The sequence below is a fragment of the Eublepharis macularius genome, chromosome 3 (assembly GCF_028583425.1).
Source record: "Eublepharis macularius isolate TG4126 chromosome 3, MPM_Emac_v1.0, whole genome shotgun sequence".
Classification (NCBI taxonomy): Eukaryota; Metazoa; Chordata; class Lepidosauria; order Squamata; family Eublepharidae; genus Eublepharis; species Eublepharis macularius.
The window spans coordinates 100,599,574-100,615,208 of record NC_072792.1 but is presented as its reverse complement, the minus strand read 5'-3'; the positions used below and the strand labels follow the sequence as shown (position 1 = coordinate 100,615,208).

Sequence of the window (15,635 nt, the reverse complement as noted above, 5' to 3'; positions counted from 1 at the left end):
ACTCACAGAACTGAACTTGCCAACTCAAGACCTGGACGTTAAACTACCAGAAAATTACATTGTTCAGAATCTTTCTACTCAAGTGAAATGGATTACGATCCCAATCATCCCAGTCATCAACCTGAGACAGACAACACTCACCAATGACTTCCATCCACCTTGATCTTCTCTGAAAAGAGCCCAGGAAAACTTTTGGCTGTGCCTGTACTGATTACTTCTGTTCTTGCCCTTAACTTTCTTTTCCTACTATCACTGTGACTCTTTCCTCTTTTATTTTTATCTGTTGTTCTATCTTTTCTTACTAATCTTTCAGTCAGGGGGGAGGAGGAGACACCTGATTTTCATTATAGTTCCTGGTCTACTTAGGAACCTCCAGACAAAGGAAGGTAAAGTTTATTTTCCTTTCTATTTACGGTACAGAATGTCTAATTCTGTGCATCTGGAGAGATTGTTCCTTGACTTAAAGGAGAAGAGGGGTGTGAAGGTTAAGTTAATTTAGTTGGTTTTTGGGGGGGGGGGAGTTGAGAAATAGTTTATCCTTGGAACAAATGTTTATTTTTTGCAACTCTTGGTCAGCTATGTAAAGATAAGGAAGGTGCATTTTCAGCACTCCAAATGCTTTATTTTTTCTACTTGATTCTACTATGTGTTACTAGCATCAAAAATATCTTCCAATTGCTAGTATATTATGACAGATAAAATTAAAATTATTACCTTTAACTGCAGAGGTTTAAACAACCCTAGAAAATTTAAACGTGTTTACACAGCACTAGCGAAACAGACATATTATTTTTGCAGGAGACCCATTATAGAAAAGTAATGCCTCAGATACTGAAATTCAACAGGTTTAATATGCAGTTTCAAGCTTCTGGCTCCTCAAATGCAGGGGGGGGGTCTCAATTTTATTTTCAAAAAATGTCAAATTTCAGTGGATAGATTCTAAAATTGATCCTAGAGGAAGATTCATATTCATTAAGGGGAAGAAACAAGGGTAACCTTAGCTTCCATATATGCACCAAATGATAAGCAACTTGATTTTCTTCATGAAACCATATCTAGTTTATACATGTTTGCCAAAGGTGAAATCTTGATCAGGGGGATTTTAATTGTATAGCAGATTTAAATTTAGACTGGTCCCAGAATGATAGGAGCGTTCAAAGGAAAAAACTATATCAATCGAACCTGCAACTTTTATTTGATAAATTTGCTCTTAAAGATGTATGGTGCACACAACATGGGCTAGGAAAAGATTTTACTTACTTTTCTGTCTGTCATCAAGTTCATACAAGAATTGATTACATTCTGGTCTCCTGCAAAATTTACCAAAATCTAATTTCCTCCAGCATAGGCAGGATCACGCCTGAGTGGAAAGTCAACTAAATTTGGCTGAAAAAACGAGACACAAAACTCATTGGCTATTGAATAAATCTCTTTTATTAAACCCAACCATCCACAAAGAAATAGAAAAAAAGTTTGAAAATTACTTTAAAGAAAATGTCGCAGGCAAAGTTTCCCAGGCAATAACTGGGGATGCCATGAAGACAGTGACTAGAGGGAAGGTCATTTCATTAGCTTCATTCTATAAGAAAGAAAGAGAACAGTTTAGGTTAGAAATCATAAGCAAAATCCAAGCATTAGAATACAAGGATAAAAAGTATAATTGAAAAAGGCATACAAACAATTATTGCTGGAAAGGAAAAAGCTTGAAACACTAGAGTTATATTAAAGAAGAATCTACTTTTTCTTATGCAGAAATATTGGCACAGCAGTTCTAAGACACTACGTTTACTTGCTTGGAAAGTCAAAAAGAAAGCTTCATCCAACCAAATTAATTTAAAAGTAATAAGACTTACACTTCTAATAACAGAGAAATTTTGGAAGTATTCTTCGATTTCTACTCTAATCTTTATAAAACCACAAATCCTCCACCACCTGAAATTGACAACTTTTTAGCCTCTTGTACATCTTTAAAACAACTTACACCAGCACATAAGGAATTTTTAGATTCTCCTATTTCTACTCAGGAAATCACAGAGACTATCAAGAAGCTTCAACTTAATAAAACCCCTGGCAGAGATGGCTTCCCTGCTGAATTCTATAAAAGTTTCAATCACATCTTAGTTGAGCCACTTAGGCTGACCTGCAATGCAATTCTTTCACAAAACATCTTTCCCTAGTCTTGGTATGAAGCTTCGGTTATTTTGATTCCCAAAAAAGGAAAAGATGCTATCCTTTGTCCAATTTCTTATCGTCCAATGCTACCCTTCGTCCAACGTCTTATTGTCCAATTTCCCTGTTAAACCATGATGCAAATTTTTTACAGCAGTATTAGCCAACAGGTTAAACAAAATCATAAACCAATATATTCATCCTGACCAAACCAGCTTCATTCCAAATAGAAACATTACAGACAATGTGCGGAAGTCTCTTAACATTATCAAACATTGTAGTACTAACCAAATTGAGGCACTTTTATTGTCACTGGATGCTGAAAAAGCTTTTGACAGCCTAGAAACCAATTTTCTTTTGAAACTCCTATTACTTAGGGCCATCCTAAGTAAGGGGCAAATAGAAAGAGATGCCGATGTTACTGTCCCATGGTATCAATATTTACAGTTGACACACCTTATAGGCAGCCAGTCAATTGCAGACTCTTTAAAATGAGAGCTAACAGAATTCAAATATCTGCTAAAGCAAGTACAATCTCAACGTAAAGGCCTTCTAGCAAGAATTTATTCTATTCTAAATCTGAAAATTGTGCTTTGGATGGCACCGTGAGTAATCTCAGGCACTAAATATAGTGGACAGGCAGTATATAAGTTAAATAAATAAATAAAATTAAAAAGTAACTTAATACAGTGCAAAAATGTCCTAATACCTGTATTCTAAGGCTACCAAAACTAGAAAATGTGCACAAATGTATTACACTGATAAATTAGGAGTGACAAGTGGTAGGTGGCAAGAATGCGCTTATGATTTATAGTCCCTTAAGAACAGTTCTAGGACTTGTCTTCTTCAAAGTTCAAAATTACATTTATATTTGTGCAATATGCCTGCTATTTTCAGGGAGTACTCGATTCCATGCAGGGAGTACTCATTTCCATGAAGGGAATACTCAATTCTATCATTCCTTCCGCCCTCCAGGTCTACTCTACAGCCGCTTCCAATTTCTGGCATTTTCTGCCAGCATGGACAGTGCAGCCTGCTGGTCTACCTCGAAGACCAGGGTCCTTTGCTATCTGGCTCATTAAAGGCATGGGGTTTAGCTCCCAGTACCACTGGGTGCCACCTGGCAGCCATCTTCTTCAGCAGGACCCACAGCTACTCAGACTTGTGTGACTCATTTGCCACACACAGGGCTCTAGAGGGTTGGCAATGGGTGGTGCTTCCTGCCTTGGACTCCTGCAGGCCTATGACGGTTACAATTCTGGCCAGTATTTTACACCAGCTTCCAGGTATTTGTCATTCACCTTTCAAAACTCAGCTTTTTGGGGTGGCCTTGCAGCTGGCATTTTATGGGGCCTTTCGAGTAGGGAAGCTGGTCTCCAGTTCCTGCTGGGATACCTCTAAGCATGCAATAGCGGACCGAGATGTCAGGGTATCGGCTGCTGTAGTCCATATCCACCTGACCAGAGGGGGAAAGGGAAGTGCATCTGCTCGAGTTCCTCTGTGCATACAGCACTGTACCAGATTCAAGCTACAGGAGTCTACCTTGCCATTCACCCACAGCACACTGGCCCCTTCCTAATACACAGAGACTACTCCCCGTTGACAGAGTTCTAGTTCTCTTCTATCCCCATGTCCGATTTCATGGTGGCTGGCTTGCTGGCAGGAGAGTTCAGAACCCACTCCTTTAGGATCAGGGCCACAACAGTAGCAGCAGGCCTCAGCCTTACATCACCCCGCATCAAGGCCATAGGGAGATGGAGGTCTAGAGTATATAGGACCTCTACATTTGTCTGGGTTTGGGGGCCACTCACTAATGTATCCTCTCTTGGTAGTCCTTGCAGGTCAGTAGAAATCTGTCTGGATCTGCAGGCACAGCATCGTATACTGGGCCAGTCTCTTCACGTCTTTGTCCAGATGGGCCCTGTAGCTTGGCCTGGATGGTGCCATCAACATCACCTGGATTGGTGTCAGGAGGAGAATGCTGTGGGGATCACTGGTGCTGACAGTTCTTCCCTACTCTAGTTGTCGGGCGGCCTGTGATGCCCTGGTCATCCAGCTGGGGGAGAACATCTTGGGCAGATGGCAGGATGTGGGAGCATTCTATTGTAGCTAATTTGGAACTCCTCTGGGGATGCTTTCCATAGCTGTACATACTGTGGTCAAACTTGCTGGAACGTCACTTTTGGTGCAGGGCTGCTGACCCAGATAGGGTCGACCTAGCCAGGAGGAAGTTGGCCAAGGTTGTGGGACAGGACCGGGAGGAATTATTATCCCTCACCCGGACATCTCTTTCAGAGTGGAAGCCTTGTTCCACCCTGATGGAGTGCACCTGTTCAGCTGGAGTCTGGACGTTTGGTTGCAGAACATCCAGGATGGCTTGCTGGGTTGGTTGCAGCTCTAGGAGTTTTAGTGGAGCTGTTTTGTGGCTCTTGTGGCGGTTTCGGCATTGGGTACAGATCTGTTTGGGGGGGCCGGGACAGAGTCTGCAAGTTCAGTTTCTATTTTAGGGATCCCCTTAAGGGATCTGGGGAGTGAGGCATGGCAGGTACATGTCCAGCTTGGGTGGCTGTTGGGGCAGCCTCACTGTCTTCCTATGTTCTTCCCCCTGTCAATAGATAGTCTGAGGGGCTAGGGGCTGGCAGGTGGGTCAACCAATTCTGGGATCCTTCTCTTATCCACTGCCAATGCTCTGCGACCTGTAAATCAATACAGTTGTGGCCTCTTTCAACTCCATCATTGCCTGGTGTCTTCTGTCTTGTCCTTGCTGCTCCTCCCCCATCAGCACTGGGCCTGCAATTACATTTATATTTATGCAATACGCCTACCATTTTCAATGTGTTCATATCAATTGGTCATAAATTCTTGGAAATGACAAAAATTTTGTACGTGTTGAATGTTAAAATGCTGATCTCTGACATAGCAAATTAAATAATCTTTAAAAGAGTGAGTTCAGATGGCATCAGGATCTCCTTCAGTGAGGCAGTGTGAACTGACTACTTAGGCAAAGAAATGTGGATTCTTGAACTTGCATGCAATGGCAAAATCCAGATTTTGTTTTAACATTACTCACTTTTTTCTCTCCTTTGTCTGAACAAGTATGAACAAAATGCAGTAACTGTTCCAATCAGGTATGTATTTTCCATAAACTAATTTTATATATACATGTTACAGTTGAATCACAAACCTCACAAATATCTTGATAAACAGCAGAAAAAATCTATAGATTTGAAGAGTCTTTGAACAAATGTTATCACAGTAACCTTTACTACAGTCTGTTCCTGAGCAAAGCTATTTCAAGAATTCATTTACAAGATGCAAAAATAAAACACAAGACCTGTTTGCATAATAAAACAAGATTAGTTGAGGCTCACCTGAGTTAATGTTAAGTTTTCTATATGCTTTCTGCTTACTAATTTGCTAATGATGTTTATAATCACTGTTACATTTTTTAGTGTACAGAATGCTTTACAATTCCTGTCTTATGTATTCTCACAAGTACCTTGTGAAGATTTGAGTCCTTCAGCAAAAATGGATGTTTGTATTTAAATTACACACATATATGTATGCACTGACAATATTTATATCTCACCTTATCTCCCCAGACTCGGCAGTGAACAAAGCAGCAACTGATAGCAAGTGAAAGCAAAGCTGAGTTTCTGCACAGCGGAATACTATGTTCTGGCTGGTTGAGGTATAAATTAACACTGAGGCTTGTTACTTAGAAAAGAAATAGAGGTTCTTTATTGTAAGAGAATTCTATAATGACTAGGAAACGCAGAGGAAAATCTTCTACCTAGCTATCTAAAATAAAATAGAGGGAGATTGTACAAAGCGTGTCCCCTCATGGTGGAGAAAGCGGGGAGGGAGATGACTGGACAGAAGGAAGCATTCTGGGGTATGCACAAAAGTAGGTTTGGAAAACCTCCTGTTTCAAAATTTGGAGAAGTTACTGAACATCTGGGAGAGCCACAAAGAACACCTGGTGGGCTTCATACAGTTTGGTGGATCACAAGTTATACAGGCCTTGGGTATATAATTTGTCTATTCCCCCATATTGCTTGATTGATCAGGAAAAGGGAAGACAATAGCAAGAAGTTGCTTGAAGATAGAAGTAAATATATGGGTGGGGACATGGAGGGGCACCATCAAGTGTATGATGTAATTTTAATGGAAAACCAGAAAATCTTTCTAGGAGCACTGAAAAACTTTTCTAGGAATACCAAAAAAAAAAAAAAAGAAGAAGAAGAAGAGTTTCTGGTAAAAAGCAGCGGCTGACTCACCAGCAAGTGGAGTTGGCACCTGGGGCCAGACGGAGTGGAGGCAGGGCGAAGAGTGGAGGCAGAGCGTCCATCCTGTGAGGGTCCAGCTGCATGGTCAACGCCATTATTGTCCGAGCATCTGCAGCAGCAAGTTTCAGCAGCAAGTCTCAGGTAAGGAGCCAGATGCTCGGGTGGGGGGTCCCCCCGCATCTACTGCCCAAGGGGTGGGGGGCGCTCCTGGGGGGGTTTTCCTGTCCCCCGGCACGATGCGGCCTCCGGCCCGAGGGGACCTCCCGGCTTCGGCGGGGGGGGGCCTTTCTGGGGGCGGTGGCACAGGGCGGGCGCTGCCTGGGTGGGCCGCAGCACTTCCAGGGGTGATGCTATGCCATCACCTGACACAGATTTTTTAAAAATATTTTTTCTCCTGATGGCCACAGGATCCCAAACAGGAAACAGGAGCCAGGAGTGGGGGAATCCTCTACTTCAAGCAAGACAATGACAAGCCTGTTTGAAGAGAAGCCAGGCTTTATAAACAAAGCAATATCAAGCATTTTCCACAAGAGTGAAAGAACTATTAAAGAGGGAAGTCCCAGAAGGTTTAGAATACATCTGAAAGCACATGGAATAAGCAATCAGTCCCAAACAAATGAAAGTACAGCTTCTCTAGTATCATTTTGAAAACTGATCTTTGTAGAAAGAATTTCCTAGCATTTCACATCAATATGCTACAGAAGCACAATACCATTAATACAGAGAACTTCAAAAAGTAGCCATTTAGACAGTGCATAGCGTAGACGCTAGAAGCAATCAAACATAGGAGTGCGCTGATGAAGGCTTCCTCATGACATGCTCAAGTTTGTGCACTCTGTCACTGGATGGTGAGGAATATCCTTTGGACTTCTTTGCATGGCGACAGAAGCTACATAAAATGCCTCCTCCAGGGATCAGGAATGCTGGGGTTACCCAGCCTAAATAGATGGCTTCTCCCAGTTCATATTTCTGAGTATCCGGGATTGCTTTATCATAAAAGTCCTTGATGATATTGTTGGTAAACCAGGAAATAGGAATGAGCACAATAATCCCAGTCAAAATAAAAATGATTCCAGCAGTCAACAAAATCTTGCTCTTGATTTTCTCATTATTGCCAAGATATTTGAAACACTTCATGCCAGGCACTGCAATCAGAAAGGCAATAACAGATAACACGCATGCTGTGCACATAAGTGCTCTGGAAACTCCTAGATAAGTTTCGAGAGCCAGTGGTGACAAGTGGTTTAAGCACACTAATGTACCACCCATACGCCTGATGCAACTCATCCACAGGCCTTCCCAATGAATTTCAGAGATAAGAATGTTCCCTCCAATGTTGGCAGTTACTTTCCACTGGGGCGTCAGGGTGACAGCAAAAGTTCCAAACGCCCCAATGATTCCAAGCAGTAGACCCAGAGTTTCCAAAGCAAAGCAGGCCATGTTATTCTTAATAAAACTTCACCCAAACAAGAATCACCCAGGTACACTTTCCTAAAGAAGGGCTTGCACTCAAAAGATGAAGATGAGAAGTTTTCCTTGTATGTCTGTTTTCATCTGTATTGCTGAAGAATGTGGGAAGAAATCAATTCCTGCCTTGCCTGAAGGAACTTGTATTTATTTGCTCTATGATGAGCCAAGGCCTAACTGTGTAGCCAATCCAAGGCTCAGTAAGGGTGGGTCCAACCATACTTTGCCTGACATCACTGCTTTATTGTATAATAAGTGATGCAGAGACATTATAATTAAATGATTAGGCTATAACTACAACTTCCCAATAACAGTGATGATAATTCTACAGAAATTATAATTGCTTCAGCTTTAAAACACTATGTATGAAACAGGCTTGTGAAACAGAAGTCACAAAAATCTGCCAGTTACAACAATCGGTTAATAACAAATTATTATTGCAAAGTACCAAAGAATGTCACATTCTGTACCACTTGATAGCAGATTTCTTGCATTTTTTACAAATGGGAATCATTTGTATTTTTTCAGTCTGTATTTGTATTTTTTCAGTCTGATGAAGAGTTATAGACTACTCAAAATTTTTGCTTTGTGTTATTTTGGTTGGTTTTAATAATACATGGATTTTGGTCTAGGATTTTGCATTATATATTGCTTCATATATTGAAACTTGTCTGGCATTCTATACAGGATGCAGATAAGAGGCCACAATTATGTCTGAAACATACACACAACCCTCCTCACATATACCTTGAATGGCAGGCTATAAATATTTTAAATATATTTTCGGAGTATTCAGCTACACAGTTTTTCAGATAGTATCGCTATACTGAGCCCATGATAGTATTCCAGAGGGTCCACTGAACCCAAGGAACAAACAAGGGCTCAGTGGGCTACAACAGGAAGGGAAGCAGGGAAGTCCCATTCTTCAGAGTAAGGAGATGGTTAGATACACAATAATATATTTTTGACCTTCGAAAAACCTCACAAACTCTGTCAGTAATTGAAGCAAATACTTGGTCATGGACTCTTAACACAAGGAAAGTCAAGATTAAAAGATCTGGAGGCTTCTGTCCTTTGAGTAAAAAGAATGCAGGAGCTGATTAAGAACAGTGCTATTGAGTAGCACTCAGGGCTCATTTCAAGGGGGAATGCACAGGAACGCAGTTCCGGCAGTTCCCCAAAGAGGTCACATGTCAGGTAGCCCTGCCCACCTGACTTTCAGCCATTTTGGGCCCATTTCAGCCTGGATTGGGGCTGAAATGGCCCGGATCGGGCCTTTGATGGGTGATGGATCACTCTCCTGCACATCAGCAGCCTGATCCTGACCATTTGGGGCCCCCCTTTCAGCCATTTTCAACCCCTTTTTGCCATTTTGGGCCCAATTTCAGCCCTGAATGGCCAGGATTGGGTCCAAAACAGCCAGAATAGGTGATGTCAGGGGGTGTGGCATATGCATACTAATGACACTTCCAGTGATGGCAAGAGGCATGGCATATGTTAATGAGTTATGCTGGAGTTCCTCCAGCTCTTTTTCTACAAAATGACCCCTGGTAGCACTAGAGATTATTTCTACACCTTACTGAGAATGTTGGGTGGTTTTCAGCTTAAAGGTTGCAGACCAGCTTTAAAACACTTAGGGGAAAACCAACAGGAGCTGGTGTAGGGGATACCAGCTAGCTGTATATATAAGCTATACAGGAAAGACAGGGAGAATGTATTGAAGAGTGGGTGTTTATGTATGCAAAATAAGGTATAAGTGTTTGAAAAAAAGAAACCACAAAGGAAATTGCTATGAAAAGGTCAAGCAAACCACAAAAAGCAACAAGGCTTCCTTTAAAAAGTGGAAATCTTGTGTCACAATAAAATAGTTTAAAAGAGTACAGCTAAAACATTGGTTTGGATCCAGCACAAAATTTCCACCCGTGCTTGAGCTCATACACAAGTGGAAATGAAAGACAGATCACAGTAGCCTCTTGTACCAAGTTCAACATTTATTATTTTTATTTATGTCATTTATAGTCCGTCTTTCTCATGGAGACTCAAGGTGGATTTCACAGCATGAGATTAGTACTGTCAATATCAGGAACATTTCCCTAAACAATGCCATAGGGTAAATAGATACAAGTTCACAAAAACATAGCATTAGCAGGAATCCAATACAACATAATGGTGAGGTCTATGGTTCCTAATTCATTAGCGAATCATCTGAGCTCCCCTCCCTACAATACAGCCCTCCTATCTAAGTAAAAAAGCCTCTTTGAATAATTCGGTTTTGCATTGTTTGCAGAAAGCCAGGAGAGTGGGGGCTCTCCTGACCTCCTCAGACAGGCCATTCCACAGGGTAGGAGCCACCACAGAGAAAACCCATGTACAAGCTGCTATTGATTTTGCTGATGTGCAGGGTGGCACCTGCAGGAGACCCTGTTCGGATAAGCAAAGCTGCTGTGGAGGCGCATGGGAGGGAGACGGTCCCGTAGGTATGATGGACCAAGGCCATGAAAAGCTTTTTAAGTGATAACCAAAACCTTGAACTGAGCATGGTAACTAATGGGTAGTCAATGGAATGACAGCAGAATGGGAGTGATCCTCATTTGCATCCCATTTGTACTAAATGGTGTTCAACTAACCAGTCCCAAGAACCAAACCTAGCTGTTACTTCATTCTCAAAATGGCTCCCCAAGGTACAATATGGGAGAGAGAAGAAATTGTTCCACAAGATCTTGCAAGTGTATTTCACTCTGTATATAATCAAACTAGGATGGGAGCAAGGAATGTTGCACAACAATTTGTGCAATACCATCCCAAGCGGAACTATCCTAAGTAGATTTCCACTTGTGCATTACTTGATCCAACTAATTAAGACTATTAATGTATTAATGATGTATTAAGACTAATACATGAGAAACATGAGACCAACCAGGGGAGACAGTTTGGGAAATTTGTGGAAATTTGGGGATGGTGCCTGGGGAGGCAGAGTTTGGGAAGGTGAGGAAGCTAAGCAGAAATGTCATGCCATAGGGTCCTCCCTCTAAAGCTGCTGTTTTCTCTAGGTAAATTGATTTTTGTTGTGTGCATATCAGTAATTCCAGGAGTACTCCAGATCCCATAATCTCGGGGGGGGGAGGGAATGGAGACCAGAAAAACCAAAAGGCGATGAGGCTGCTAAAGGAAGATGGGGAAGATAACGAAGAAATTGACTGAATCATTTGTTAATATGAACTGTAGTTATACTGGGGCAGTTATCAAAGCTGGAGCTACTTTTTTCAGAAAAGAACTGACCAAATAGAGATTATGAGATGAAGCCTTAGAGCTGATGAACAAATTAAAAATAAACAAGACCCCATGTCCAGAAGACTCAAATGCAAAATTGTTGCTCTCCTATCAAAAATACATGGCTTGTCAGTAAAGCTGTCTTCCCTTCCAAGGGATTGGACGATATCAGCTACCCTAAATTCGGTCCGTCCATACCATCCCTTCATGAGCCGTAGGAGAGTGTGTTTTTGAACAAGCTTTGCACCTTGTGTCCAGTCCGAATTGTTATATGCCCAGGATGAAGTGAGGTTCCACTCACGAAACGGGTTAATGAAAAATTTCCTGCATATTCCCGTCGGCGATTTGTGATGCATTATATTAATTTATTGGACTGTTAAAGGAATAACATCTTGCACTACTTCCTACCTACTGGCTGCTCATTATTGTTGGCATGTTGCACTTTAAAGATGTTGAATGAGTTCTACGGACTTTGAATATCTAATTTGAATTGCGTGTGATATACATTGATGGACTCTGTATTTTTGTATTATATGATTGTATTGTAATCATCGTTGTATTTATTCACATTGGCACTTTTGCACGTTTTGCACTTTGATTGATTAACAACAATTTTGTATATCATTGTGGTTCCCTGGTCTTGTTGCTTTCCTCCAATTCCACATCAGGGTTGCCCGTTGTTTTCCTCCACCCTAACATGTTTCAGCAAAATCGATGAAAACTGTTATTAAAGACAGAATGATTAAGTGCATAGAAGAACAAGATTTACTGATGAAGAATCAACATGGCTTCTGTAAAGGAAAATCCTGTCTCACCAACCATTTGGAGTTCTTTAGAAGTGTAGTAGAGCAGTAACCCATAGAAGCCCAGCTCTAGGACCATTTTAGATCTGGAGCAAAGCTATTATCAGCCAGACCTGATGTTCACATCACCAGTATGTCAACTGGAGTGGAGTGAACATATTACTCAAAGTTTGGGACTACTTTATTGACTGCCAATCTATTCCATTTTTTACTGCTCTCCCTTGGATAATGCTCTACAGTTTGAAGTGGTATAGTCTATTCTATCACCTCATTCTGTTGTATGCATATACAAAGCCATTTTTCTTCCTTTACTGTACATACAACGAGAAGTGTCAACTGGCCACAGCTGCCTATGTGAGAAATATATATGTTCTAGGTAGTTTTCATGATATATTTTACAAAAAAGTGCCTTCCATATAAACATTTAGCAACATGGTGCTCTTCTTGAACTCGGAGGCCAAGCAAACTATAATTCCCATCAACCCTGACAGGAAGTGATAACTGGGACACGGTTGGGAGTTGTGATTGCAAGAGAAGGTGAGCCTCTTCAGGACCTCTCCTGTGTTTATCTATTATGCTGCAGGTTAGTTTTTCACTTTGCAAAGGTGAAGTTTGTTGCCTGGGAAGCACAGAGAGGTGGAGAACTAACAGGAATGGTTAGATTGCAAACATGATATGTTCACACCAGTTCACTGACCAACTTTCCATTCAGTTCAGCTTTCCAAGTGTCATACAAACTCCCTTCATCCAAAATATTTTCATTGGCGTAACTGCCTGATCCTCATCCACCATGAAGCCAAAATTTCAATGAGGTGATAAAGCCCTAGATGAGCAACTCCTCTTCTAGGGGTGGACAAATAGCTCACTCTAACAACAAAAAAGGAATAAACCATCTTGAGCAGTCAAGTTGAGGCCAGTAACTATCAGCTAGAGTTACAAAACAAAAGGATGAAATTTGTGTTGTGAGCTCTTATAGGATTACCATCATCAAGGTGGGAACTGCAGTTCCATTTTTGTATACTTTATTTGTACCCCACTTTTCTCCCCAGTGAGGACCCAAAGTAGTTCACACTCATTCTCCCCTGCTTCAATTTATCCTTACAACAACCTTGTGAAGTAGGCTAGGCTGAGTGTGTATGACTGGCCCAAAGTCAGCAACAAGCTTCCATGGCAGACTGAGGATGTGAACATGGATCACCCAGACCCCAGTCCAACATTCAAACCACGGTTTTCCCAGAATTACAACTTCTGCCAGAGGTCAATTCCCCTAAAGGAAAAAGCAGCTCTGGAGGGTAGACTCTATGGCATCATGTCCTTGCTGAGCTCCCTCCCCCACCCCAAACTCTACCCTCCTGAGGAATCACCCCTAAATCTCCCAAGAATTTACCAGGCTGGAACTGGCAACTAAGCCTCGGGCAGATGGCCATTTGCTTATTGCTTGTGCTCTCCAGCAAAATAGCAAGAACCAACAGCGTATATAGGAAATGGAAAGTATACTATCAAGACACAGCATAAGAAATAGTACATTATGCTGTTTGAATAGTACATTATGCTGTTTGAATGAGGATAGTTGAAGAGAAAATGCTCCTAACAAGAAACACAAGGAATGGATACACAAAGAGAAGATATACAATCATTTCCCTTTCTCCAGTGTTATAATGTCCATATCTAATGACTATAAAATACACACAGTATGTAATCCTTACACGCACACACACACACTTCTCCCCCTTTTTTGTAGTCCAGACAACTAAAGTTGCTCAAATACCACTTGCGATTGTATTCCAAAATATGTTAAGTAGACTTCTGAGGAACTGTATTAGGCCACACTGACTACAAAGTAGATTGCATTTATTTTTCTGTGTAAGATGTAACTGTGCTGAAACTCATTCACATAATCTCAAGTGATGGGATAATTACTAGTATTGAGCCCTGAGGGAAGGGAAGCAACACATGACAAAGCAAAAGGTGGAGGATATTATGCACTGTACAAACACAGACAGAATTCCAAAGAGTTTGGGCTTGATTTCCACTTCATTTGTTGTTAGTAAATCTTTCAGGAAATAACTGTGATAGAGAATATACTGATGCAAGAGAGTCAGGTCCCAGATTTGGGCAGCAGACCAACCCATTATTTCCTAGAAACCTGCACAGATACCCCACACAGACTTTGCCGGTTTGCTTTGCCAGTTGGCATTGGAGATCCACTGGGCTCTCCAATGAAATGAGTATTTGGACAGGAAGTTTATTATCTCTGTGAATCAGACGATCCCTGTTTCAGTCTTGGATATGGCATCTTCCTGTTTGAGTTGAAATTCCTGCAACATATTCTTAGACTCAATTGATATGCGTAATGAATGACATACTAGTTTCTTGAAAATACAAATAAGTGGACTCTGTATTGCATAGGAAGCTTGCAATATTCTTGAGTTAGTGGCATTTTAAGGTGCATTCCAAGTTTCATGGAATTCACTGACAAAACACCAACTGACATTAATGCAGCTGGATTGCACAATATAGCACTGACATTTTGATACTGACTGTACTAATCTCTCTAATCTCTCTGTAATCCGCCTTGAGTCTCAGTGAGAAACGCGGACTAGAAATGACATAAATAAATAAAATAAAAATAAATTGTTGATAGTTTTAAGCAATTTACTTATATCAGTAAGAGAACCTTAGTTATTTACTTATTGTTACACAGTTAATATTCTGTTGTATTGCAGACAGGGCAGTATTACAGTTTCATGTTGCCATACCAATCACAATCAGTTACTATATACAGTTTTCAACAAATTTCTAGGGTGATTTGTCTGGAATTTTATTTGCTGATTCCTGAATAAGTTAATACGCATTCCAGTTTTATAAAAATATTTTATTTAAATTTTAAAAATTGATTTTGAAAGTTTCTCCATCCATTGTTTTCCGCAGAACCAGCAGTCAGATGCTTAAAATGGGAATAATCGGTATGTCGTCTTATTGATTTGTGCCAGTCAACACCATATCATACTCCAGATGTTGCAACCAGTGTAGCAAGACAACTCTTTAGTGGAGGCTATTTTCATCAATGCAAAGCCTATGTTCAATTCTAATGTAGTAGGAAATTGCAGGACCATATGAGACAGGAATCAGACTTAATTGAATTGAGTGCTATGTCTCAGATACATTGCTTTAAAGTTACTCATGAGATCAGTTCAGCCCTTCACAAAAATGAAATATTTTAATGTACTTCACACCAAGATGAAATGAGTCCTCAGCTTTCAGATACACTGAGCTGCCTTTTTGTTCTTTTTTTCTTTGAAAACGGAGACATCGTGTTTACAGAGTATGATAGCCAATACCGTGCGATACCTACAGGACACATGCACATTTCTCCAGTAGGTTTTGATCAAATCAGCTTGGCAGATTCTGCCATGTTTCGAGCTGTTTGTGGGGAAGCCTCGATTTGTATGTTTGTGGAGCTTGTGTGTTTGCTAGAATTCAGGTAATAAGTAAAGTATCCTTATTGCTATTGGAAACAGTAAATGAATTAAATTCTATGTTTTCTAGATATACATAATATATTTCTGGAAAAAAACTAACCATAAAACATGGTAGGAAGGGTGAATTCAAGATAAGCATTGCAAAAGAGAAATAA

At 40.7% G+C, this 15,635-nt stretch overlaps 1 protein-coding gene across 1 annotated transcript; it reads right to left on the bottom strand.

Annotated features, from left to right (window-relative positions):
• Positions 1 to 7,235: 7,235 nt before the first annotated feature.
• Positions 7,236 to 7,898, bottom strand: LOC129326696 (claudin-8-like). Its single transcript, XM_054974994.1, has one exon. The coding sequence runs from the start codon at positions 7,896 to 7,898 to the stop codon at positions 7,236 to 7,238; it is 663 nt and encodes a 220-aa protein (XP_054830969.1).
• Positions 7,899 to 15,635: the final 7,737 nt, after the last annotated feature.

Bases quoted from the DNA above. Each gene is read 5' to 3' on its own strand.
- LOC129326696 (XM_054974994.1), bottom strand. From the start codon at position 7,898: ATGGCCTGCTTTGCTTTGGAAACTCTGGGTCTACTGCTTGGAATCATT.